At 35.8% G+C, this 27,040-nt stretch overlaps 1 protein-coding gene across 1 annotated transcript in view; it reads right to left on the reverse strand.

Moving 5' to 3' along the window:
* Positions 1 to 27,040, reverse strand: part of RYR2 (ryanodine receptor 2) — a 529,910-nt gene that overhangs the window by 46,886 nt on the left and 455,984 nt on the right. Inside the window, exons 82-89 of the mRNA XM_023728152.1 lie at positions 26,323 to 26,422; positions 24,967 to 25,046; positions 20,937 to 21,013; positions 20,069 to 20,142; positions 9,714 to 9,794; positions 8,600 to 8,688; positions 7,050 to 7,178; positions 60 to 164 (exon numbers count right to left, since the gene is read on the reverse strand). Of these exons, the coding sequence (XP_023583920.1) occupies positions 60 to 164; positions 7,050 to 7,178; positions 8,600 to 8,688; positions 9,714 to 9,794; positions 20,069 to 20,142; positions 20,937 to 21,013; positions 24,967 to 25,046; positions 26,323 to 26,422 (735 nt within the window). The remainder of the gene's footprint in view (positions 1 to 59; positions 165 to 7,049; positions 7,179 to 8,599; positions 8,689 to 9,713; positions 9,795 to 20,068; positions 20,143 to 20,936; positions 21,014 to 24,966; positions 25,047 to 26,322; positions 26,423 to 27,040) is intronic.

The raw sequence follows: 27,040 nt of genomic DNA on the forward strand, positions 1-27,040 counted from the left end.
TGCTGGTGATTCCAGGTGTCTGGTTTCTGGTTTGGGAGAGTAGGAGGCAGGTAACTTACCTGAGATAGCTTCATTTGCATGTGTGCAAAGACGTGAAGAAAACCCACCACAGCGTCCCATAGCCTGCTGTGTGCCAAACTCTGCTGATTCCCAGTGCAGGGACCCTGCAGCATGAACAGCCAGATAGCAATCATTTTTGATCATTTAATTGCCAAAAAACCTTTACAATAACAGAACAAAATTAACTTAGTGTTTATGTATCTTATCACCAACATGTTATCTGAAAGCATAGAAACCCTCAAGGAAAGAAGGATATATAGCCTTCATAATGGTACCAATCCTTTGGAGATAAGTATGCTCTTCTTTGAAATATTTTAATATTATAAATCCCAAAAACAGCTTCTCAAGGATTTCCATGTTCTGTTTCCTAATGAGTAATAAAACACTGACACAACAGAAGGATGAATCATTTCATTGATGTCTGGCTTTAGTTTCTTCTATTTAGAGGAAAAGCGTGCCATCCAGTTGTGGCTATTAAGTCAAATCAACTAACAGTCATTTCCTTCTGTGGAAAAGAATCTGATTACTTCTCATTCTTAAATACCGGCAGCCCTTGGGTTGTGAATGTCAGAATTACATAAAACCAGTAGTTATGAACCAGTCACTACAAAGCCTATTATATCAAAAATTTGAGGTACAGACAATGGTTCATAGTAACGAATGGCGCTACTCTGTGAAAACATTATTATTATTACTGTATTACTATGTTAAATATGTTTTAGTGAATCTGGAAGTGTTTAATTTTTTTATGCATAGAAAGGTATACTACATACTATACACAAACATTCGTTCTGACTTACATGCAAATTTGACTTAAAGACAGATTTAGGAATGGAATTTGCTCATAATCTAGGGACTGCCTGTAGTCACCTGGATAAAATATTCGTATACAGGAAAAAGAAAATCTCCTTCAACATACTCTGTTTTGAATCGTAAAACTGTTGCACAAATTGTACAACCATCAAGAATTTAAAAGACAAATGCTTCGTCATTACCTTCATGAACCCAGACGTCAAGGAAGTTGGAAGCTAACTTTGCTCCTTAGCTTACACTTCTGCAGTGATGATGCCTGAGACACTAAAGAGGGTGTGCTGTCGCAGTGTGTATGCGGAATGATTTGATGGAGACAATGTCTATTTTTTTTCTCAAAGGAAAATTCTATCAATCACTCAGTTTTGCAAACATACCCACATCACACCAACCGGGAAAATATACAGCAGGGATGTTATTTATTTTATTTCAAAAGAAAAAACATACAAAACACAGTTCTTAAATTCTAAGTCATTAAATCTTTTGGACAAATGATCATAAGAAGTTTAAATTGGAGAACACATTCAAACATTTCAAATTGTACTCTAGAAACAAGTGCCTGGAAGAAGACTGCACTGAAGATACCAACAAGATGTTGAAATGAAACTTTTTTTCCTGTGCCAGCTTCTACTGTGGCCTTTAAGGCAGAGAATAAAAAACAGTAAGTGTCTAGTATATCCGTATTCCAAAGGCATGGTGCTAGACTCAGTACCTGCAAAACGGTGACTAAAAATAGGTCTTCCCACCCTAAGGATATAAAAAGGGATGAAGCTGAAAAAGGGGGAGACTGGAAAGAGCTCTCCCAAGTTCTGGGCATCTCCGCCTCTTACGTCTACCGCAGTGGGTGAGGAGAGAGGCTGCTTCCTCATGCCCACAAAGCAAGCCTTCAAGAGAACCATTAGGAGAGCTTGGCTTTTTTCTCCTCCGCTGGGTAGCATAAGATCTGGTATTAAAAGTGTGACAGAGAGTGGAAGTACAAAACGCACTTCCACAGATGACAAAAGGAAAGATGTGTGACTCTTACAGGCCAGAAATGGGCTGTTTTGGGACACTGGTGGTTCAATGGAAGAATTCCTGCCTTCCATAAGAGAGAGACAGGTTCAATTCCCAGCCAATGCACCTCAAGTGCAGCCACCGCCCACCTGTCAGTGGAGGCTTGTGTGTTGTTATGATGCCAGACAGGTTTTGGTGGAGCTTCCAGACAGAGACTGACTAGGAAGAAAGGCCTGAGATCTACTCCCAAAAATCAGTCACTGAAAACACTATGGAGCACAAGGGTCAGATCCGCAGCCAATCATGGGGATGGCACAGGACCAGGCACTGTTTCGTTCAGTTGTGTATGAGATTGCCATGAGTCTGGCCAACTTGATGGCAGCTAACACAACAAGGGTTACTTAGGAGAGTCATCCTGCCCCATTTAAATCTTGCCAAACAAGACTGTCTGAAAGGGTAATGTGATTACAAGGTGGAGAGGGCCCACCAGATGCACAGGGTCTACGGGAATAAACTTAAATTTAGTGGGAAAAGAGGCACCCAAAACAGCCCCCTTATTAGAGAAAGAATAGCAGGCCGGCTCCATGGTGCAGTCCTGGACTAATATGCCCTGAAGGAAGACCTTTCCTGTCCCTTATTTTTTCTCCTTCCCACAGCTCCAACTTTGAAGGAGCCTGACACTAACTAAGACGGGGAGGAGAAAGAAGAGAACCAAGTAGGGGGTGCAGAAAAGCCCAGATCATAGTCCTTGCCCTCCACCCCCAGGCCCCAGGTTTTCCAGTTTAAAATCTAGCCGAAGTGTGGAGGAGAGTTTGTAAATTGTACGAAGGTTATATGGTTGTGACTGCACATCGTGGATTGAATTGTGTTCCCTGAAAATAGGTGTATCAATTTGGATAGGCCATGATTCCCAGTATTGTGTGACTGTCCACCATTTTGTCATCTGACGTGATTCTCCTAAGTGTTGTAAAACCTGTCACCGTGACGTTAATGAGATAGGATTAGTGGCAATTATGTTAATGAAGTAGGACTCAATCTACAAGATTAGATTGTGTCTTAAACCAATTTCTTCCGAGATATAAAAGAGAGAAGAAGCAAGCAGACAGACATGGGGACTTTATACCACCAAGAAACAAGAGCCAGGAAAATGGCGCATCCTTTGGATCTCAGGTCCCTGTGCTGAGAAGCCCCTCAACCAGGGAAGACTGATGGCAAGAATCTTTCCCCAGAACTGACAGACAGAAAACATTCCCCTGGACTTCGCACCCTGAATTTGGACTTCTAGCCTACTAGATGACTAAGACACTGCGCTTTGCTAAAATGAGGCTATGCTTGTGATAAAGTGACTGAAGGCATTTCATGTATCTGAGAGTGGCCAGGGCACAAGATTCACCCAAGGAGTGGTTAAAAAAAGAAAAAAGGTTCACAGAGCAAGTTTGAAGGGACAGCTGTGAGAAGGATTAAAGTTATTTACTCCTTAATAACCGTATTTGTAGGCTATTAACTTCAGCACATTCAACGTACCAGAAAGAGTAGTTTTACAGTTTCCCCCTTGCCTGCTGGTACAACAACTCTGGTTTCAGAGCAATGGATAGCTGTCAGGGTCTTGTTGTGGCTGAAGACTATCGTCATCAGTATTGAGCAAAAATCAGGGAGGGAGAAAATGTGGAAGGACATTAGGTGAACACTATAATGCAATTTGTAAAGAAATAAACTTGACTTCATTCAAGTGAGAAATAATTTTCTTCATGTAATATTTAAGGTTTTAATCAACAGTTAAAGTATGTTTTATAAAGGGTTGACATCTTCCAAAACCTGTATGTAACCAAGAGTTGTTTCTGCAACCCTATGTGACAAAGACCTGCAAGCCCCAAGGTCAAAGTACCCATTTTTTCCCCCTAAAGCTGAAACATACAGAATGTACTTTCCGGGACTGGCTCACCATTAGGCTGTCTACCTCTAGAACTGTTGACTAACGGGAAGGGGACATCTGCCTTGCCTACTTGCTCCCTTTCCTGTTTCTCATCATCCATTCAGTGCCTGTAACACGTAAAATGGAGTCCCTCGGTGATGCCAATGGTTAATGCACTCAGCTGCTGACCGAAAGGTTGGAGGCTTGAGTCCAGAGGTACCTTGGAAGAAAGGTCTCATGCAAAATCAGCCACTGAAAACCATGTGGAGCACACATGCGGTTGCTATGAGTCTGAGTCAATTTGATGACAACTGGGGAAAAAAACACATAAAATCTTTGCTAATTGCCAGAGGCAGGACAGTCTTGCTTTCAGATTGACCTTCTTGTTGCAACAGCACATAAAGCCTTCTTTTCTCACCAATTACTTCGTGGTTCTACTCTAGACACTCTGACAATATAATGTCTTCTTATTCAAACAATTATTCTCCCCCCTTATTAAAACTGGGATTGAAATCTTATAGATCATTGCTTCTATTCCAATGGTTTTGGATCATCCCTTATATAATTCTCTACAGTTAGCAAAAATTTGAATCCAAAAGCACTTTGCAATGCTGTAATATAAAAGGCACTCCAAAATAAGTATGAAGCTAACAGTGTACTTCTATTCACAGTATTAATACTTATCAGCAAAGATGATACTAAGGCAAGCTTCTTCAAAATGTGTTTCACTAAAGGCAATGTGGTAAACTGGATTGGTTCCTGGAACATTAGGATTTTTCCATTATAGGACATTAATGGAAAAACTGGTAAAATCAGAATACAGTCTGTACTTTAGTTAACAGGATTGTACCGATGTTGACGTCTTCGTTTAGACGAATTTTACATTTAGATGTAAAATGCTAACACTGGGGCCAGCTGGGTGAATGGTATATGGCAACACTCTGCACTATCTTTGTAACTTTTCTATCAATATAAAATTATCCCAAAAGAAAATGTTTATTAAAAAGATACCTTAGAGAACTCTGTTTTTATAAAGCAAAACTTATAATTTCATTTCACAGATGGGATAACTATCCTAAAGAAAATGGAAAGATGATTTTATACCTTGATTTTCTTTTTTGCAGGGGAACATAAACTAAAGTTTAAATGCCTATCAAAGTGTACTACTATTATGGACTGAATTGTGTCCCTCAAAATGTGTTGTAAATCCTAAACCCCTACACCTATGGATGTAATCCCATTTTCTAATAGGACTTTCCTGTGTATGTTAAGGAGATCGTATTAGTGTAGGGTGTGGTTTACGCCAGTCATCTTTGAGACATAAAAAGAGCAGAGCAGATTAAGCACAGAGAAGAAAGCACAAAGGGAGGGGAAGATACATGTCACATGAAGATCACCAAGGAACTGAGGAATAGAAACAAGAACTTTCCGCCAGAGCCAACAGCGAGAAGGCATTCCCACAGAACCAGTGCCCTGAATTCAGACTTGTAGCCTCCTGAGACAAAAAATTTTTGTTTGTTAAAGCCACCCACTTATGGTATTTCTGTTACAGTAGCACTAAATAACTAAGACAACTACATAATTTTATTACTTTCTCACAGATAATTGAAGCTTACATTTGAGAGGAATTTAAAGATTTTCCTTTTATAATTCCCTATTTTTAGGGTTTTTTTCTGAAAATTGTTGCAGATATTTACTATTTGAAATAATTGTGAGAAAAATAAGCCTTTGTTAAAATTTATAGATATAAAAGTTTAATTTAATTAAAATATTAAAAAAATGTGTCTCAGAAATGATTAAGTTGTGTAAAAATGTAAGTAGGGAGTAACAGGAGAAGTTAATAAATGAACAAAGCATAGTAAGCCATGTGACTTTAGCTGACATCCTTTGAATATTCATTTAGAAATCTGTTATCCAGCAATCTCTAACAAAGAGTTGTGCACATCTTAAGAGTATAACAGACACTTCTAATTTTATATAAATTCAGGAATCTTACTTATTCTAGGCACCCAAAAATGCCCACTTATTGGCTGCTGAAAAGGCATTTAAGTTTCATTTGGTATAGAGAAACCATTTCACTAACCATTTCTACAAAATTCACTGGCTTGCTAATGTTGTCAGTCAATTCACATTGAATACTGTTGTACTGATATCTTTCTGGAGTGGATGAGAATACTAAGGCAATAAGGGTAAAGCCAGAGAAAATAAGGAAATAGGAACATGAATGGGCTGGAACTGACGTAAAAGTTCTCTTTTATTTGATTTTAAGGAAAAGTTATTAGAATTATCAAGTGCAGCTTTTCCATATTGAAATATTGAAATAAGGGCCTCCCAGCCCTAACTCTGAGATAATGAAACAAAAAATGAGATCATTTCCAAGGTGCTAAACAAAAAAGAAGGAGCCTGGAGTTGGTGATGAATAGGTCGTCCATATGTCTGCAGCACTTGGCCACAAAACATTCATTCGCTCAAACAATCATTCCACAAACACCTCTCACACTACTCTAGACTGTTTAATATTTATTTAACCTTCCCCCTCCCACAAGATGGTGTTTAGTCTAACTAAGGAAAGTATAAGTTTCTTTTTAAAACCTAAGTTTAAGACCACAAATATAGACTAAATAGGCTATAAAAGCAAAGTAAAAAAAACAAACTATATTCTTCATGGTATTTTGTAATTTTATCTCTAATACATACTAACAAACTAATAGGTTTTTAAACATTATTCTTTTTTTAATTAAGTTTCTGTGAAACATCTTTCTTACTCTTATTGGAAGGACTACTATAAAGAGTGGTATAATGCTCTCCCAGTCTCTCTCCCTCCGTCTTTGTCTACCTTTCTTAATATTTATTGCTTAATCTATACAAGGCCCTGGAGATACAAACAGCCAACATCATGGTTCATGCCTATAAGGACTTAATGATATCTCCTTCTACCAAACAGTAAAGCCGTTACATTCGACATTAATTCACATCTCATCCTAATATTTTTAGTGGGATCACATAGGTCACTATGAAAGGGGTCAACAGGAAATGTGAATGATGGCAGGAAAAATATGCAGTGAAATGAAATATTTAAGATCATGATTTTATAACTTTTAATAGCAATTGAGTAAAAAGAAAAATCTGTTTCTTGGTAAAGATACAGATTTTCTATTGTACTTTTATTTGATTGACTATTTTAGGCATATTGCGTTTTTCTATGGAGATAAATGCTAATTAACTTGACTCTTTCATTTTTCTTTTCTCAAATCAAAAATGTTTAAACGTTTACCTGAATATACTCTGTAAGGGTGTTAAAGACTTGTTTTGCTACTTGAATTGCTTTGGAGAAATTCCGTTGTCCTTGTTCATCAATAACATCTTTCCCAGAGTAATACCAATAGAAATCACTAATTGATTCCTGGAAAATAGAAATAATATTAATAAGGCACATTCTAAAGTTATCACTGATCTGTAGGGTTTTGGACTATATAATGGAAAAACATTTTAAGTAATAGTTTTGGAATCAAGCAAAAATATCTGTGAAGTAAATACCACTCTTGATGATTTTCCTAAACACAATATGGCAGCCTCCATCCTAGATATAAATAGCAACTGGAGAAAAAGAAAAGGAAATAGAAAACTTGCTTTAAAAATTGCTTTCTGTCTCTAATGACTTTAAACTTCACAAACATAAGGATTCATCAGACTAAAACATATTTATCCATTGGACAAGGTTAAATGTTAACTATGTAAGCATAAAAATTAGATCAACCATGAAAGAATATTTTTGGGGCTACAGACATCTAGCCATCTTTTCTCCAACAAAGTCAATTATATTTCATCAGTGAGAACTCCAGGATGGTCATTGTTTTTGTAACTTCTCCTGAAGAAACTGGTTGGGCTGCTTATAAATACTGACAAGAACAGTAAAGAAAACTCTAAGTAAGACCAATCTTTCCAAACAGAATGTTTTCAACAGTAGCTTAGAATTTATTTGACTAAATGAATAAAACAATTTAGGCCACGGTGTGAACTACATTTGAGTTTTGAGACATGATTTTAAAAATCGCTAATATGCTTTCAGCAATACTTTTCAATGTATTTGATTAAAAATGGACCTTTTTCCCATTGAGCTTTAAGTAAAAACGTATTGAGCTTTTATATACTCAAAGGTTAAGGAAACAACTGAAAGTTGGGTTTGCAGTTTTTTAAACACTGTACCTGGCTTTTCTCATAAATAAAATAAGGGAAATAAAGAAGTTGTATATGGCTCTCATTATTTAAGAGGGCTACACTTTCTGATTTAGTTTTATTAACAATGTAAAATATAGCTCTGATATTAGAGAGATTTTTAAGTGATAGACTGCTAAAATGAATTTTAAAATTAATTCAAATATTAGAACAGCCAAAAGGAACTAACCTGAGGCTAAAAAATTTAAGAATATAACAAGTAGTTGGAAAGTCTTTCTTTCCCATTTCTAAGGATGTTTCAAATATTCTTCTCCAATTAAATCTATTAACTGTAGAAGGAGCAGAGTATATACATGCTTTATAAAATGAAAAGGAACTTAAAACACCATCAAGCTAAGAAATGGAGAAGAAAAAAATTCCCACTTATAAACAACATAATGAACAAAGTAGGGAGCCAGGATAGGAGGCCAAGACAACAGAGTCAGCTTCGCTGTAAGACCTGGTGAAAGATTGTGATCGAAGACAAAATATCTCGAAAAATTCTGTCCAGTTATAAATCAAAACACCTTGAAACATATCAGTTGAACAACTCTGCTACATTCTTTCAACTCATGCAACCATTCGGTACTAATATGTAAGGCAATGTACCTGAACTCTCAGTAGGTAGTCCACAGTAGAGATGATTATATTGACAGTTGTGTTATTGCCAGTCTGAGTTCTTAGATAATTTTGAAAATCTACATTACATAAAAAAAGTTATTAAACTCAAACGTTTAAGACAAGTTCAGTTATTTGAGAAACTCCAAAAGCAAATGATGATTTACAGTGAAATCACTGTGGCTAAGAGGAGTGTTTTAACTGATAATTCAAACATTAAATAATTTATATTTTCCATGAAAAGTGAGTTATCACCCCCAAAATATATCTAGGTGCTTTACAGAATATCGATAATCAATTTTTGTCCCAGATGTTGCAAAAATCCCTTTCTGTATTTCAACCTTTTGAGCTCTGGACATGCAAAAGACTGAAAAGGGTTTCTATACTTTAGGACAGAGTAATTAAATGATTTATTTAATAATCATTTGTTCCTCAGTACTTTGCTAAATTCTGGGGTAACAAAGATAAAATTAAGATAGAGCTCTGCCTTCATGGATCCACCAGCCTAGCGAGTAACTAGATATATAAACAACTAATGGAAATACATATTAATTTCCCAAGGAGTGTCTGGGTGGTGCAAGTAGTTAACATGCTCAGCCTCTAACTGAAAGGTTGGAGGCTTGAGTCCACCCAGAGGTGCCTCAGAAAAAAGGCCTGGCAATCTACTTCCAAAATATCAGCCATTGGAAACACTATGGAGCACAGTTCTACTTTGACATACATGGGGGTCACCATGAGTCAGAACAGACTCAATGGCCACTGTTTGTTTGTTTTTCAATATTCCCCAGGTAAAGAGAAGTGGTACAACAGCAATAAAGCTATATATTTTGTTGTATGCCTCTACCTAATCTGTATCTTTCTTTGCCTGTTACCCATCTTCCCTAACATAAGAACGACTGACAAGAATTAAGTGAAATGTCCATGAAAGGACTTTGAAAGTGCAAAGCAATATGTAAAATGTTACAGTGTCCATGCATACAGACTAACGCTGAAGAACTATTTGTGGACTCTAGAGAAGAAGCATAAATTGGAACTACAAGGCTACTGCTATCACTGGCGTCAATGTATTTATTTCTGCCACCACACAGCCTTGGATCTCACAAACCTGAACTGTGTCCCTCACAGAGAAGTTGGAGGAAGCGGAAGAGGTCGCAGGTGAACTCGTCGTCCTGCAGCACCTTCTCTCCTGCAGAAAGGCCAACGGACGAAACATCACCAACCACCCTTGTCAGCCCTCCCTTCCCATCCCCACCTCCATGAAACTCGCATGTGAATCTGGCATAGTTCTGAACCAAAAACAGTCACAAATCATAGCCACGTTTCTATCTGAAGCTCATTAGATCATGCACTTGGCAGATGTACTTTTTCTTTGTAAGAAAAGAACATTGAAATTTTAAAAGTCAGATTTCTCTCTGTTAAAGGTAGCAGCATGGGTTTGGCAACATTTTACAAACAAGCTGAAGGTTTAATTTTTTTTTGTAAGATATGTATAGATCTTGGCATCTCGTATAAATGTTCATGTTAAATTTTCTTTGTTCCCAGTATCTGACCAAACGATTCCATTCAAAGGCAGTCAATGTATATATAAAATAGGGGCAAGAGTTTCTTTTACTACAGAAGAAAGGATAGCTGTGAAAACAATAAATTAATTGCTAGAAAATGACTCGTTTTAATTAACTATCTCATCATCTTGTCTACTAACTAAAAATAAGAAAAACTTCAGAAATCTAAAATAGAGACGTGATTAGTTGGAGTATTACTGCTAGAGGACCAGGAACTGGCAAGCGGACTTAATTTTAAATTTCAAAGCAAAAGAAAGACCTTGGTGGCTCAGGCTTTGAGAGTGAAACATAACAAAGGAGGTAAAAAGAAGGACATACCATAGCCAGAGAAGCTACTCTGCATCATCAAAAACTAAAAATATTTGTGGGTCAAGGATGAAGCCCCAGAAAGGGATTCAGAAGTTTTACCTATGTTTCCATTTCAATTCATCATAATCACGAGTTACTGTGAAAGTGAAAACACAAAGAAGGAACAAACAATAAACAGCACCACACAAATGAAAGCTGAGTTTCAACACATACAGAGATAGTGAGAAAAATTTGCAACATTATGCTCCAGAATCTAAAATCGTTTAGAAAGCAAAATGATGAAAAATGTTGTTTAGCAAGTAAATGAGTATGTACTTATGTATTTAAAAAAAATAACTTTTCACGGACTGGAAATAATTGGGCTAAGAAAGGAAAATATGCAATGACCATGTGTTTGCTTGAACTAAAATTACGAATAATCATGACAGAGAACTGATGGACTTACCAGTCCGCAGTCTGTGACTTTCAAAGTGAGAAGCTTCATATAATGGTAGGGTTAGGAAGCAAAACCATTTTGAAAACTAATATAAACATTAAAAAAAAGTACATAAAATCACTGTACTCGTTTCCCTGTCAGCCTGCAAGAAATGATATTTGGTGATCAAAATAAAATCACCAAGTATACATATCAGACGTTGGGACAAGTTTCAGTGTTAAATGCACATTGTTTTGACTCTCAAGACATGGCTGCTAAGTCCGTTCCTCAGCGTTTAAGTTCATGGCGGGACAGGAAGGAAGGAGAGCATTCAGGATAAGAAACTCTCCATCAATGATATTTTGTATCTTTTCATGATCTATTTTAATCAGAAGATTCTTTCAAATGATATTTCAATCAAACTAATAAGAGTTACATAGACTTATTGATTCTCCCCCTGTGAGCTCAGCTAAAAAGTGTAAGTGGAATCAGTAAACTATGTACCTACTTTCAATGTTCACACATTCAATGTGAAATAACCCTTGCTGGAGAGAGTTCAGAAAAGTTAACACTGAAATAAATATCACACCATCTACCTGTGTACCTAAAGATACTCTTTTTTTTCCTACAATGAAAACTGACTTCCAACATAAGGTTCTCTTGACTGTTGGCATGCATAGTATTTTCTTGCCTCTGTACCAAAACACATACAAGTAACTGCACTCACATAAGGACACGCTGCACATCGCAGAACACCCACAGGGGAAGGGAGGGGGCCAGTCAAGTCTTCAGTTAGCATCAAGTGCTACCATGTAGAAACTAGGGTGCCAGTGCTTCACAAACACATCACTCTGATTAAAATGCTGCCATTGCCCATGCTGCGTGTCAGAGGTGCAGTAACAGAGATGGATGATGGCTTTATGTCTGCAGAAGGTACAGGATCCACAGTCTACTTTGTGATGTATGCGAAAGAAATTCCAGTATAAGATGGAAACCAAGATTAATAACAAATAGCGAAATGGAGTAAAACATAGTTGAAAGTGCTTTCTTAAAATATTATTTGCATTAGCTGCATGATGGCCAAATGTAAATAACGTGAAGGACATTCTTTTGGTTTCATTTTTACTTATAAGGGGGTTTATGATTCTAATACTGTAATAAAGGGAGAGTTATTTTAACATTGTTGCTAATGATGAGTTAGTTATCGAGTCTTAGTTTTCTCATCTGTAAAATGAGGTTATCAACATATATCCTGTCTACCTCACTGGCTCCTCAGAGTATATATTTTTATAAATTGAGAAAAAGTTAATACGATTAGTAGCAGTGGCAATAAGACTAAATAAAGATGGGAGCAACATCTTTATATATCCAGGTGATGTATATAGTTATTGAATATATTAATTGAGTGCATTTATATTTTCTGAAAACTATCTTAATTTTATAGACCATATAATATAATAGACCAAAATGTCCTCAAAATATAACTTTCACTTGGGAATAATATTAAGTAGTCCTTATATACTTATTCAGGCTACAAGTGAAATGATAAGTCCTATCTCAGAGATCTAATAGAGGTAACACACTTTAAAGGCCATTGTTCTACTCACAATTGGTTTATCCAATTAATAGAAAAATATATAAGTATCGGCTTAAGTTCCATAAGACAACTCTGTGTGTCTGTGCTTACGTGTGTGTGTGTCTAGTGATTACTTAGAATATCCACGGACATAGCTCAAAGTACTCAGTCTATTCTCCAGACAAAGCTCGGGAAGTAGTTTCCTTGGTAAAAACAAAATTTAATAAGGAAGTTAAAAAACTACCTAGTATGTATAAAGAATAATAGAATTGGGATGATAAACTCCAAAAGACTAAGATCCCACTGTTGTAAGGCCTTATCATGTCACTATCTCTAATAATGAAATGATAAAAGGTTGAGTAGCATGAACCATGAGACGGGCTGCATACTATACTATTAAATGCAACTCAAGAGCATCCCCACCACCATGGAGGAAATCATTCCTATCACTGATCTTTAGGAAACTTAAATATCTGTTTTGTACAATGGCATAACTGAAGAACTAATGATAAAATATTGTGAAACAGTGAAAAAATCAGGTATTTTATTCCATGAGGCTAGTTTTAGTATCACTGCTTAAATGGCTTAAATACGGATGCTTATATTATATTACAGTTCAACCAACAAAGAATCAGATTTAAAAAAATGCGTTTATAGTTAACATTTAGTTAGTGACTACAGCATGCCAGACATTGTACTGGATGTATTATCTCATCATTTAATTTCCAGTTTACAATAATCCTGAAAGGTAGGTGATATCAACCCATTTTGTGGTTTGTGCAGTAAACAACTGAGAAATAATGTAGTTTGAAGAATGTCAAATAGTTATTAAGTGGTAATGGCAGGATTCGAACCCAGTGAAGTTCAATAAACAGTCACTAAGTGCCACTTCTATGCCAGACACCATTGAGGCACTAGGCATAAAAAGACCAATGAACAAAATCCTTAACCTCAACAAGTTCATATCTAATGGAAGAGACAGTCCATAAACAGGTCATTTTGATATTATACGACCTTTCTAAATCCAAAATGCCATAGTTTCTAACCTTCATAAAGCTAACGTTAATAAATCTTTGACTAACACAGATCTTTGACTAACAATCATTACATGAACTAAATCTTTGACACAATAGATCTCTGACTAACAATCATTACATGATCTATGTATTACTCAAATTGTTTTCATCAATTCTAGAACACAGAAAAAACATTTTCTAGATATGTGGCTTTGAGAAAGTTAATTCACCTTTCTGAGCCTTGTTTTTATTATTTTAATACGGGGATTAACAAACATCTGGCCTGCTTACTTCACAGAGCCTTTGAGATAACCAAATTGGCTCATGCAAGTAAAAATGCAAATATACAAAGCACAAGAGGAATACATGTAGTTTCTGTGCTGTTAAGCCATAAAGTCAAAAGAAGGCCTAGCTTTCCAAAATATAGAATTTCAGTACGTGGTGGGTATGATAATCTATAAATTCCATTACGTGCATTTATTTAAACTTAAATTAAACCTTACATCATTGTATAGAATGCATTCTTATTTCAGATCCCAAGACAAGGAAAAAAAAAATAAGAATACTCTTTACCACTATTTATTTATGTTCTATGAGTTACAAAATTAATGTACGTGTCAACTATGCAGGAAAAAAAATCCCTTTGCTTTCAAATGGGATTTGCAGACTGTTTCTGTTATAGCCAGAGCCTATGCCCTTCTAGCTGCCATTCCTCTCCTTGAAGTCTACTCATCTACATCCTAATGATCTCCCTGCCTTCACACTGTGACTCCCATCTTTCACTCGGCTGGCTACCAGACATTTTTCATAAACATCAATTCAATCATAATACTCTCCTGATAAACAAATTGATTCCTTTAATAGTAATTATGAAAAGCCTGCACTGAAGAATTCCCTATAGTCTATCATTAAATACAACTTAGAGCTCTCCACTGCCATGAAGGAAACCATGCTGGTCACTTATCTTTGGAGGACTTAATGTCTGTTTTGTATAGTAAAAACCCAAAATCAAACCCATTGCCATTCAGTTGATTCCAACTCATAGCAACTCTATAGGACAGAACAGAACTGCTCATAGGGTCACGGCTTCTAACCAGTTCATCCCAGTTCAATCATGACTGAGGAACTGACACCGGAACAGACCCGAATCTTCTTAAAATTTCGGTGAACTGGAACCATAACTGGAGCGGGAGAAATTATGGGTCAAAGCCCTGCTAGAAACTTAATCTCCCTATTAGAAAACAAGGGCAGCATACATGTTGCACAGCAACCAAATCTCTTGCCCATCGGATTTTGCGCAGAGTCAGAAACAGCGGTGCCCCATTCAAAGATGGCAGCCGATCACACCACTTTGAATGTGTGTCACTCTCCTTAGCCCAGGCAATAATTCCATCTCACACATCAGGCTCCTGAAAGGGCTCACTAAGCCTCTTCCAAGTCTCCCATTCCAGGGTTTCCACCCATACTTTTTCCCATTCTGGTTATAGTTCCAGATCACCCAAATTTAAAAAATTTCGGTCTGTTGTGGTTTTGCGTCAGCAGTCATGACTGAACCGGTTTGAACCAGTTTGAAGTCCTGCATAGGATTTCCAAGGCTGTAATCTTTATGGAAGCAGACTGCCATATCTTTCTCCCACGGAGCAGCTGTTGGGTTCGAATCACAACCTTTCAGTTAGCAGCTGAGTGCTTAACCACTGCACCACCAGAGCTCAGGTTTTGCATAGTAGCATTACTCAAAAATGAGAAATCTGAACACTTTAATGTCAGTGTATTCTACCAGAAGTATTTTTTGAACAGTGAATGCTAGGAATTAAATTCTAGGTGGATCATATAACACATCACAAATATCATTTAAGTGTTAGTTACTTAATGGGTCTCCGTGGACTCAGAAAAAAAGTGCAAATTCCTTGGCAAGGCAGAGGAGACACTTCATGACCTCCCATAAACTCTCTCTCCCCTCTAGTCCATTCATTTTCTTTCTACAACACTAGATTAATAACTATTGTCTCACATGTTTTGTACCTTAAACTTTGGCATATGCTGATCCATTAGATTAGAATGTCTTGGTCTTCCCTGTCTACCAGATAAACTCCTACTTCCCTTTCAAGACTCAGGTCATGTCATGTTTATTGTGAGGCTCCGATTACAGTATTGGTCTGAAGTGATTTGTTCACAAGTCTGCGTCCACCATGCTTAGCTTCTAAAGCATCTCCAATACCTAGGACAGTGTCTGGCACACAACAGCCACTCAAATTAAATGAAAGCTCCAAAGTTTTAAAACTGTTCAAGGCTGTTAATGGAACATATGTGGTGTCATGAACCATCATCATAGGCTTTCCTTGAAGAGAAAGTTTGCCCACAGGAGTGATGGAGTGACATAGCCAGAACCCAAGTGTTAGCACTGGGCTACGTTTGTGAAAATACTTTGAAAACCTTCACTGAGAAGCAATCAAAAACTAATAAAGCAATAAAAATAACAAAGAGTTATAACCTCAACGCACTACATTATCAAACAGATGGGAATTTTGTAAAGGTTAATTGGTAGTTAATGTTTTATATAAGATTTTTTAAAAAATCAAACAGTTTTGGAGGAATCAGATCAATTTCAAAGTTTCATATTGCTTATGAAGTCTAGGACCCCCACAAAATGATCAAAAGGCAAAAAGCAATATCTTTCTCAATATTCCAAAAAGAATTTTGACAAAAAGGAAAATTGCACTTTCAAGCTCATAATGATTAAGTGATGAAGTTAAATGGTTCTTATAAAAACAAATAAAAATCCAAGAATGGAATGAAATTTCAGATATTCATATAGGTTTTTGGTTTTGAACTTGTTAAAACATATATGAATAAAAATTATCCAGAGAGGACGACAATAAGCACATCACAAATCCACAAAACGCACTTGCTGAAGAGCCTTTTTTCTTTTCAAACAAGTGGGAGGCCCAGACTTTTATAGAAATGGGGCAAATTTTGTAAGGGAAGGTAAGGACAAAGGGCAAACTTACATGACAATAACAGCAGTAGAAAAGAAGAATATAATTAATTAATCTGAAATCTTTATATACAAACCTTAGATAAGCACATATGTCCTAATGGTATCTCAATACCAGATTAGAAATATAATTTGCAACCATAAAAGTTCAAAAGTGATTTTAAAACCTCAACAATAAATGCAAAAATTGGAAATAAACTGGACAATATTTACAGGCGTCCTTGAAGAGAGCAATAAACAAGTAAAGGGGCGAATAATACTACTTAAACCAGTGCTAGACATGTACTAAGCCCTGAAAGAATACTGAAAGATGAGGGGTGAGCGACTTGGCCTCTTGGAATTGTTAAATTAAGCAGTGAGAGGCAGAATGCCTGTATTGCATCCTGACCCTGCCACTTAGCTGTATGGCCTTGGTCAAACCATGTAGCTTTTATGGCCCTCAGCCTCTGCACCTATTAAATGGAGATAATATCTATCTCATGGGAGGGTTGTGGGTGTCAAAAAGTTCACATATTTAGGTTTATACACTGTCCATTGCTATATAATTTGTGTTCATCTTATTATCACTAGGAAGAGAGTTGGTTAGGGAGGGGATTTAGATCTATCACATTTTCCCAGTGCTCAGCCTATGTTGCCTGAGCTTCATGCTTTGAAACAATGGTATCACTAACAGAGATTTTTCAGTCTTTTCTATGCACTCCTACAGGAATGATCGATTTTTCCTTCTCTTATTATGGGACAAGATTTTCTTAACTTTTGTAGACTCTTAAACAAAAAGATGGTCACGTAACAAATTTTAAAACTATAACAAAAGATAGTGCAGAGATTCTTAAAATAATTTGTGAAATAGTATATTAATAGAGCTAATAATTTGTCCTTGCTTGTTCTCCTATTAATGATTAAAGCAATTGAATATATTCAAAAAGCCCAATTTAATCTCTAAAGCCTTGCTGACATACTAGGTACCATCGGGAAGCTAATCCATTCTTTATTACCATTGCATATAATGTCTTTTAGAAACTACTTTGAAATGCTAATGAATCTTTATTATTATATTAGTTTGAAGAGTAAATATTTGCTACTGCTTCTAGTTCTCTGTGAATTCGGTCTCAAGCATAGACTTAGTTTTTATGTTAATATTTTTAATCTGTGATATTCTTTTAAAAATAGAGAAAAACTCTGTAGATTTCCCAATATGTAGAAGGGAACTGGCACAGCACATTGGCTAGGAGAAAATTCGACCATCACAGCCCATTCTGGATCTGCCACTGAGTTCCAATGCACCAGTCAGTGCAGCCATAAAGCCACAGTATGTTCAAACAGAAACACCACAGGAAGACTACAGCACACATTCTATTATTCATTCGTTCACACACAATTGCAAACACTGGGCCCGCTAGAAATGTTTTAAATGAAAGAAACAGAAAAAAAATAAAAATGAAAAAATAATTTAAATGCTTGTTGCCCCTTCATATCTAATATGTTAATAACTGCACATCCTCATAGAAAGAAGGGGGAAAAAAAGACAGGAGAGCTGGGTATAAAAATTTTAAAAATAATAGGATGCACAATGATGAAAATTAAATAATCTATTTGTGAACACAGTCTATAAAAGGAAAAAAATGCACAAAATCTTTCCCTATAAAGTCTGTGCAGTGCTGACGCAAAGCTAACAACAAATAAAGGAGCAAATCAACAAAAGGCAGTTTATTTTTAATAATTACCACGCTCATGGGTGATGACTGAGGAAGTGAGGACAGTACATTAACAGTAGTTGAAAGAAAAGGAGATGGGGAAAGAGAAAGAAGTTGAGATTTTGTTTTTGTTTTGCCGTTTGTAAGGAAATAAAATACAAAGCTAGTTTATCAGTTTGGGCTATTCCTTTTTGGGTTGAAAGAGAATAACTAAATCGAACTAATCTCATATTCAGAGGTGTAACTAATTCTCACATCAGAATGTTCACTCTCACTAAGTTATTTCTGACTTGGGACTCACAAATTTTATCCCAATCCATGTCTGGTGGCTTAGAGTAGAAGACGGTGTAAAATAAACCTGTATGGCAGTTATTCCTTTGTGGGAGCTGATATGAACAGTGACTAAAGATGATTTGGTGGAATTCTGTTCAGAGCCTCTGGAACACTAGGTAAAAACTGCAGGGAAAAATGAAATTAATTTACAATTCTAAGGCAGGCAAGTCAGACTTCCAACAGAAAATTCTTCCACTTTGAGGCACTTTCTAGTGAAAAATGCCTGGGACTTCTGTGAGGTGTTAGTGTCAGGCATGTAATGTGCCCTGGAGTTGCAGTTCTTCAGAGTCCTTCGCTGGGGCCCTTAAATCAAGTGCTATCGCTGTTGACACTGATGTTTAGTAACAGAAAGAAATAGCTTGATATTCATTTTCAGAAAACCTAAAAATGTTTAAAGTGTGCCTGTGATTTTTCTGGAAAGTAGCTAACTCAATTAAGTAATTGTATGGCTTATACTTGATGATTGAACCTATATTCAAATGTAAGCCAAAAATAAAATGACACAGGAGCCACATAGTAGTAGCAACATTAGAATGTATATAAATGATAAACTTTAAAATACATTAAGAAATGTGCAGTTAATTCCTGTTTGCAAGAACAAAACAAACAAAAAGCCACAGCAATAATTAGAGAGAAGAGTTAATTTTAAAATATTTCAGAAAGGCAAGCAAAGACTACACATGGCAGATGGGAGAAAATTTATTTTTGCAACAGGATTAGTGCTATAGAAGACCCAATGCTCCAAAACTAATACATTGACAAAATGACAAGTCCAAACCAGACCAAACTAAAACAGATAAAAAACACAGGGCTTTACTAAAACTAAATTAGTTGAAAATCAAACACAAAAGTGTCAAAATAAATCAAAATTAAAAATATTGAAACTTTTTTTCTTAATAAGTACCCTTAAAATGAAGGTGCAGCAATGTTTATCTCTGCTTGAAATGCAAGGCTTACTAACTGTTCTAGTTTATACTTGCATCCATTTATAGAGGGAAAACCTTAAAGACGTGTGAATCACTATTTTTGTGCACATGTAAATAAAGTGACTGGAGTTATCTGAGCACAAAAATTACTCTTTCATCTTTTTCATCAAATAATTATGGCTTGCAAAGATGTATGCGTATAGGAGAGAGAAGGATAGCTGTACTAAAAGGGAAGAGATAATAGGTGGTGGTGAGTGTAGACTGAATGATCTGCGATGAAGCTATCCTAAGGAGAGAGAAGAACCTGGATGCTTGACAGTTTGCTAAACTGGCAAAAGGAAGTCAACAGCTCTCTAATTTAGTTTGTCCATGAGCTTTATGATTTATAGATAACTCTTCGATAAGGCCACTGACAGTAGGGCAGGGACAAAAAGGAGTGAATAACGAAATGTAAGGCTGGTTTTCAAGTAGGAACTGCATGAATGTCTAAATAGGTACTCTAAATGAGTCACATAAGCGTTTTATCAATTTCAAAATGACCTCATATCTCTTTTTATGAAAACGTAATTGATAATTGACTCATTTCAGGGAGGGAGATGGGGCAGGTGACCCTTTTGATTTAACTGATTAATACCTGATCCTTCCTCTGTCACCATTCCCAGTCCTTCAGCTTTGTTTTGTCGCTCAAATGCATTTAGGTCAAGGACACTACAATAACAGGGAGAAAACAGAATTAGAGAACTCATAAATCTTTTTCTTGGTTCAGGAAAGCAAATGAACGTCTACAAAGCACATAGCCTGACGTGTAAAACAAATGTTAACACGTTGCAATCCAGTGTCTCCACCAATCATCTTTCCCTCGTAGCAGACTAAGCTCTTCTCCAGGGCCTACACTGAAATAAACCCTGCGAAATTTGGACATAAGGAATTAATGAGTTTCAATTTTGGAAGTGCGTTACTAAGTTCAAAGACATACTGAAATATAACATAATAATTTTTTCCAGTTGGTAACACTTATTCCTTTAAGTATGTGTCAGGTTCCCTAGCCAAATGCTGTCTGAATGATTTTAAGGACTGTAAAAAATAGAAAATGACGATTACAAATGAGATGGTTAAGGATCATTTACTTAGAAAAAGAGAAATGGCCTACAGCTCCCCAAATAAAACTGAATAAAAGAGAGTTTCTTCTCTTTTTAAATCATACGTTACACATTTTCAAGTACGCAGAAAACACGTTAATTCTCTAAGATCCCTAGGTAGCTATTTAAGCACAGGGAAAACTCTTTTAAGACATTAATGTTGAATAATTAAGTTAGGAACTAAGACATTACTTTAACATCCTAACAACAAGACAGAAAACCGGCGTGTCTATCACCTTGCTTTAGAGTGTGTTTAGTTATTAAAAGTTGTTCTATGTACAATTATTGTCAACAATGCAAAACAAGTACTTTATAAAATAGAACCAATTGAATAAGATCAATTGCATGAGAACATCTCCTTACCTACATGACTGCATCAGGCCAGCAAGGCTTTGAAAGAAGCCCACATCCTTCTTCTCCTTGAGGTAGTCTAGCATTTTCTATAGTAAATATATAAACCATATGGCCACTGAACATAAATCAGACTTTTTGTTAAATAAACTTAAAAAACAACAAAAATATTCTTTCTATTCTGGAATACAGATAAAAAATATCCAGTACATACAAATATTACTAATGTTATCCTTACCATGAAATAGTAATGTCAAAGGAAGATTGCTATACATTTATATGCGCAATGGTAAATAACATGGCTTGGAACAAGGGAGATGCATTAAAAAAACACCTCAACCAACCAAACAACCAACCAGTTGCCACGGAGTTGATTTCTACTCATGGTGACCGCATATGTATCAGAGTAGATCTGTGCTCCATAGGGTTTTCATTGGGTTATTTTTCAGAAGTAGGTTGCCAGGACTTTCTTCCAAGGTGCCTCTGGGTGGACTCAAACCTCCAACCTCTCAGTTAGCAGCTGAGCAATTAACCAGTTGCACCACCCAAGGACTCCACACAAATGCCATAAGTGCCATAAATATCAAGGGGAAATAATACATCTTCTCTTAATTCTCTTCCAGTTATTCTTTAAACATCGGGAGACCGAGATACTTAGTCCAAGTTATCTGGGAAGAAGATCCCACCTGGATGCGAGTCACAGAAAATTTCCATACAAAATTGATTTCTTTAAACAACCTGACAGTTGCAGTTGTGACTACCATATGCTAACGTTATAGCCAGAAATTCAGTTTCCATTATCACAATCTCCAAACCTAAAGACTGGTAGGTATCATTTGACTAGTAAAAATTTCTCCTCTGTTCTCAGAATGATGTGCAGAATCGGGTCAAAATTTTGGTAAGACGTAAATGCAAAAAATGCTAAAGCAATGTACAGTTCTATTTTGCTAGCTAATTGTTCCATAACGTAATGAAATAGCTATTTCTAATGTGGTTGAAATGTATTGGAGGTTTCAAATAAGAAGTACTATACAAGATGACAGATGGCACACTCAAAGATTTCAAGGAAAGGAAAACACTATTTTTCTCCAAATCTTGAACAGAAGAGAGTAATTCCTCTATCTGTGCTGTTCTAAACAGGGCTCAACTAAGCAGTCAAAGTTTGATAATTTCTTTTGAGAAATCAGAGTCAAATGTAATATAAAACTAAATATAAAAAGAATACACATATAAAGTACACATGTGTGTGTATACGTACACACAGGTACACACACACATATATACGGACACACACACACACACAAAAACATACAGCCATTTTTGGGGGGTATGACTTCTCATTGGTCTAATAAAAAATTAAACACTTATTAACTATTTGTCTTTTAAAACAAAAGAATGTGGTGTAGAGGGCCAGGAGGAGATGGTGGAATTTATATCTGAAGTTCTTCCAGAGAAAAAAAAGATAAATCTGTGTAGAGAGTAAGAATATATATAACATGATCTCTCAGGAATCCTTCTGTCAAAGGACTTCTGAATGTATACACACTATACAATAAAGGTCTTCTGAAGTGAAGCATGAAGCAAGGGAAACTATTTTTTGATAAATACTGTGGAGAGACTAAAACAAAAAAAAAAAACCAAACCCATTACCATCAAGTTGATTCTGACCCATAGTGGCCCTACTGTCCCATAGGGTTTCCAAGAAGCAGTTGGTGGATTTGAACTGTTGACCTTTTGGTTAGCAGCTATAGCTCTTAACCACTGCATCACCAGGGCTCCGTAGAGAGATTAAACCAAAAACAAACCAAACTCATTGTCATCAAGTCGATTGCAACTCAGGAGAGATTATGTAGGCTTTCTTTTTTTCTTTTTTGTTTCTTTTGTTTTTTCCTTTAAGTCATATAGCCCTTTAGCTATGGAAATCAAAAGAAATGGTCACCCCAACAAGCTCCAAAAGCCAAAAATTTTGTTCATATATTCATGGCTTGGTGTTAGGATGGCCAGAGAGTAGTCTATGAGCTGACACAAGAATTAATTTGTTATGATAAAAAGACTCATTTAGATGACTGTTTTCATGCTATTTGCCACCACTTTGATGTGTGGGTTTGTAAGGTTCTCATACAGTGGCTTTTTTTCCTCCTATGTTCTCTAGTGTGTGTTTGGGTAAGTGGCCACCAAGTTCACCTTGAAGGATAACCCTTTAGTCCAAATGGTCGGGCTTTTTGTATGTCTGATTCAATGACAGGGAGAAGAGAAAATACATTTTGACTTAATGTTGCTTCTCCTGTAAAATGAAAGATCAGTGATTCTTAACCTGGGGTTCAGGAGGAATTCCAGAAATCTACAAAATTGGATGGGGAAAAAATTCATCTTTATTTTCACTGACATCTAATTAAACCTAGCATTGCTTTCAACTATTAATGTAGGCAACAAACAAAAGTAGAATTAGCAGTAACTGTGATATTGTCACCAGTACAAACTCCAGGTATTTTCATATCACTTTACAATTGTTGTAAATGTTTCTAAATATTTACACTAGTCATTTCCTCTTAGTTATGGTCACTATTAGACCAAGTATCAGATCTTTTTATTTAATGAGTTCATAAAGACATACACATATTACTTTAACAAAAACCTGTTTTTATAATATTTTGATAATAATTGCATTTCAATGTATTTGGTTTCTTATGTAAACCTATGCAGTTTTATATTGTTCATTTAAAAACATGATTCTGAAAGGGGCCCAAAGGCTTCACCAGCCTGTCAGAGGGAGTCTGCGGCATTAAAAAAAATAATAAAATGAAAGAAGTTAAAAATCCTTCAATTAGAGTATCTCTCTGGTCTCTTCCAGTCCTAAAAGTCTTGTGATTATATTTACAGAAACAGTACAGAATGAGAGAAATTTAAAGATGCAAATTTCAAATATTCTGAGTTGCTGTTTAACCTAACCCAAACTTTCACCAATTTAAAAGCAATCTTCAAATTTTCTGTGCTTTTCTTTTCTGAGATTCAAAGGTCTTCCAGGAGCGCATTAGTGCCTTTGTCCCCAAATATGATGATTCTGAGGTTCAGAGCAGCTTGAAGTCAAACATTCTAAGATTTCCACTTAGTCCTTAACTCTGTCTAGCAGAATAGCTCTTCAACTGCCTAGCTAACACTTTCCCAAGATGCATGGTTATTCATTCCATGCTAATAAACCTTTGATTCTTTCTCATGCAGGAGCCAAAAACAGAAAAATCAGATACAGATTTTAGATTAAGAACAATACAATCTGCTACTTAATTTTTTTCAATTAGTGAAAAGAATTTTTCTGAGCTCAGGGCCAAATTGCAGTCCATGTGAATGGTGTCCCCAGAGATGAACAGTACACAATCTCTGGCAGTTTGTTTTCAACAGGTTTTTTTCCTCTTTTTTTCTTTTTTTTTTTTTTTAGTATATTCATTCTAACAAACTCATAGACTTTGGCCTTCAGTTGGATAGAGGGTGCATCGTTTTGTCACTAAATCCCAGCCAAGATCACGTTCAACTTTTAAACATGACGAAGCTACAAAACCTGCTTGGGAGGTGATCGTCTCATGGCTGGAGAGACTGAGAAGAATTACACCAAAAATATCAGTAACAGTGTATTCTGTTAACCTAGCAGCAGCCTTAATAAAATCCTGAGAATCAATTTACAGGAAAAAAATCACACTGTAAAACTTGTTCCCAAAGCAGGCACACTAGGTAAGAATATTTATTTATCCCTATTTCAAAAAAAGCTAGTTTTGTGTTGACATAGGCACATAAAATATAACTTTTCAAATGATGGCACCAGATGACATGTCTTCAGACGTCTAAAGAGAGTTAATGCCTCTCCCATTAGACAGGGTGTTTAATTTATTAACTAGAAGGTACTTAGATATCGGGACAACTTGATCATAAAATACAGATATATTTTATATAGAAAGTGAAAAATTTTACAACAAGTAGTTATTTTACTATGTGGTTCAGGTTCATTTATTTGAAAACTACATTCTGTGAATGGCTTAAACACGTTAGTTACCTGCTGTACTGTTGAGTTCCCACCATTTAAGATGGCAATTCCAAGTTTCAAAGTAGCAGCTACCATTGGCCCCATTTCACCTTTAAAAAGAAAAAAAATCATTCCTTATATTATTTTATCTGCTACATTAACCTTTCTAGCTCAAAATGTTTCCTTTTAAAATTATTATCATCCCCTACAAATCTATATAATGGTAGAGAGGGGCAGACAGACCTATCTACCAAAAAATATTAGAACAATAATGCATATTTTGCTATCACTGTTTTTACTAAGTTCTGTGTAATACTGAACTATATTGAATGAATAATTAAAATTATATGATATAGAAAAAAGAATAAAATAAACAATAGACTTTGAAATACTGAGATCTGAAATCATTAAGATTCCAAATAAATTATGTGTATTAAAATAATATTGGAACGAAAAAGGCTAATTAAAACCTGCTTTAAGGAAAATTTCTCTCCCCACTCCTACCCCAGCAGTATTATAGCTCAACAGCTTTTATCATTTTCATCTCATCACGTCTATCTTAATATACCTATAGTCTTGCTTTATTAGAATAATTTTAAATTATCCAGAGTAATGACAAAATTTTAAAATCCAACTATTATTTAGTATATTTTATTTTTATGTTATTCCCTTTTACTTATCTTAGAAATAGAAATAATATCCATAATTTGGGGGTGGGAGTTAATAACAGACTGTACCACCATTACTTCTCCATGACAAATTATATTTAAAATGTTTCTCAAAAAGACATTGCTAATATAAGACAAAACATCTTGAAATGAAAGGCTACTGAGATACATACAATAGTACTTCAATTGTTAAAAAGCACACACTTATCATTTATATTAAGGAGTAGCAAACTCTGCCTGAGGGTCAAATCCTACTGCCCACAAGTTTTTTGTAAATAAAGTTTTATTGGAACATAGTCACACCCATTTGTTTACAGATTGTCTGATTTTATGCTACAAGGACAGAGTTGAGTAGCTGCAACAGAGATCAGAAGACCTGCAAAACCGAAATTATTTATTACTGGCCTTACACAGCAAAAGTGTGCTGATCCTTGATTTATAGGATCAGTTTGCTAGCCTTCAGTCATAATATATTATAGCTTGCAAAATGTAAAGGACAAAAATAAAAATGAATCTTTTAGAAAGGGTCTGAAAAAAAATCAACACCGGACTCAGTAAATGGTGAGAGTTGGTGTTATTGAATAGCCACCTGAAATAACCATGAACGAGGAATTCAGGGACTAAATAAATCAGTAGAATTTAAATGAGGAGGCACCTACAGAGTGAAAAAGGAAACCTGGAGAATAAATACTTCTGTGGGTGGTGAAATAATCCTCACCTTTGCTGGCACTGATTGTCTGTAGTACCATCTCAGCAGCGCCTCGATCGTGGAGTCTGGCTTGCTGGTAGAGAAGCTTTTGCTTTTCCATTTCTTTTTCCTAAACACAAATCCCAACCATTTATGTTGTGACTTTCAGTAAGCATAGCAGCTTTCTAAAGACCATATTTTTAGTCATCTCTTCATGTATGGGCTCTATGACAACATTATGGACAATTTCAGCACCAACAATGTTATCCAACAGGTATTAACATATTCAACTCTTGGTTTTTCCCTTTATATTTTTCTTGATATATTTTTGGTACTGGTTTATCAAGATGGATTTTCTCAATTTTAATAATTTGATTAGTCCAAAGCCTGTATCACAGTTTTGAAGCACTGCACTTCATCATTTGAACATGCACTTTCTGAATTATACATTCGTGCATAAGTTTGTCCCATTTTTAATGATCTCCCATCTCATGGCCATAACTTGATACTGCTCAGCAAATGGCTCGGGTTGCAAGTTATCACTGAATCACAGAAAAAAACTTTAACTGAGACATCTTGAAGTTTAAGCAAAATTGAAAGCTGATATGGATAAAAAAAGTAGGCTTCAACTAAGTCATGGGCTTATGATACAGATCTCCCCGGTCACCCCCAAAGAATAAAAGATGCAATGTGCCTTTATATTTTGTATTCTCTGGTGTAACAAACGATACTGCATGGCACTGCTAGA

The sequence above is a fragment of the Trichechus manatus genome, unplaced genomic scaffold (genome assembly GCF_000243295.1).
Source record: "Trichechus manatus latirostris isolate Lorelei unplaced genomic scaffold, TriManLat1.0 scaffold00021, whole genome shotgun sequence".
Classification (NCBI taxonomy): domain Eukaryota; kingdom Metazoa; phylum Chordata; class Mammalia; order Sirenia; family Trichechidae; genus Trichechus; species Trichechus manatus.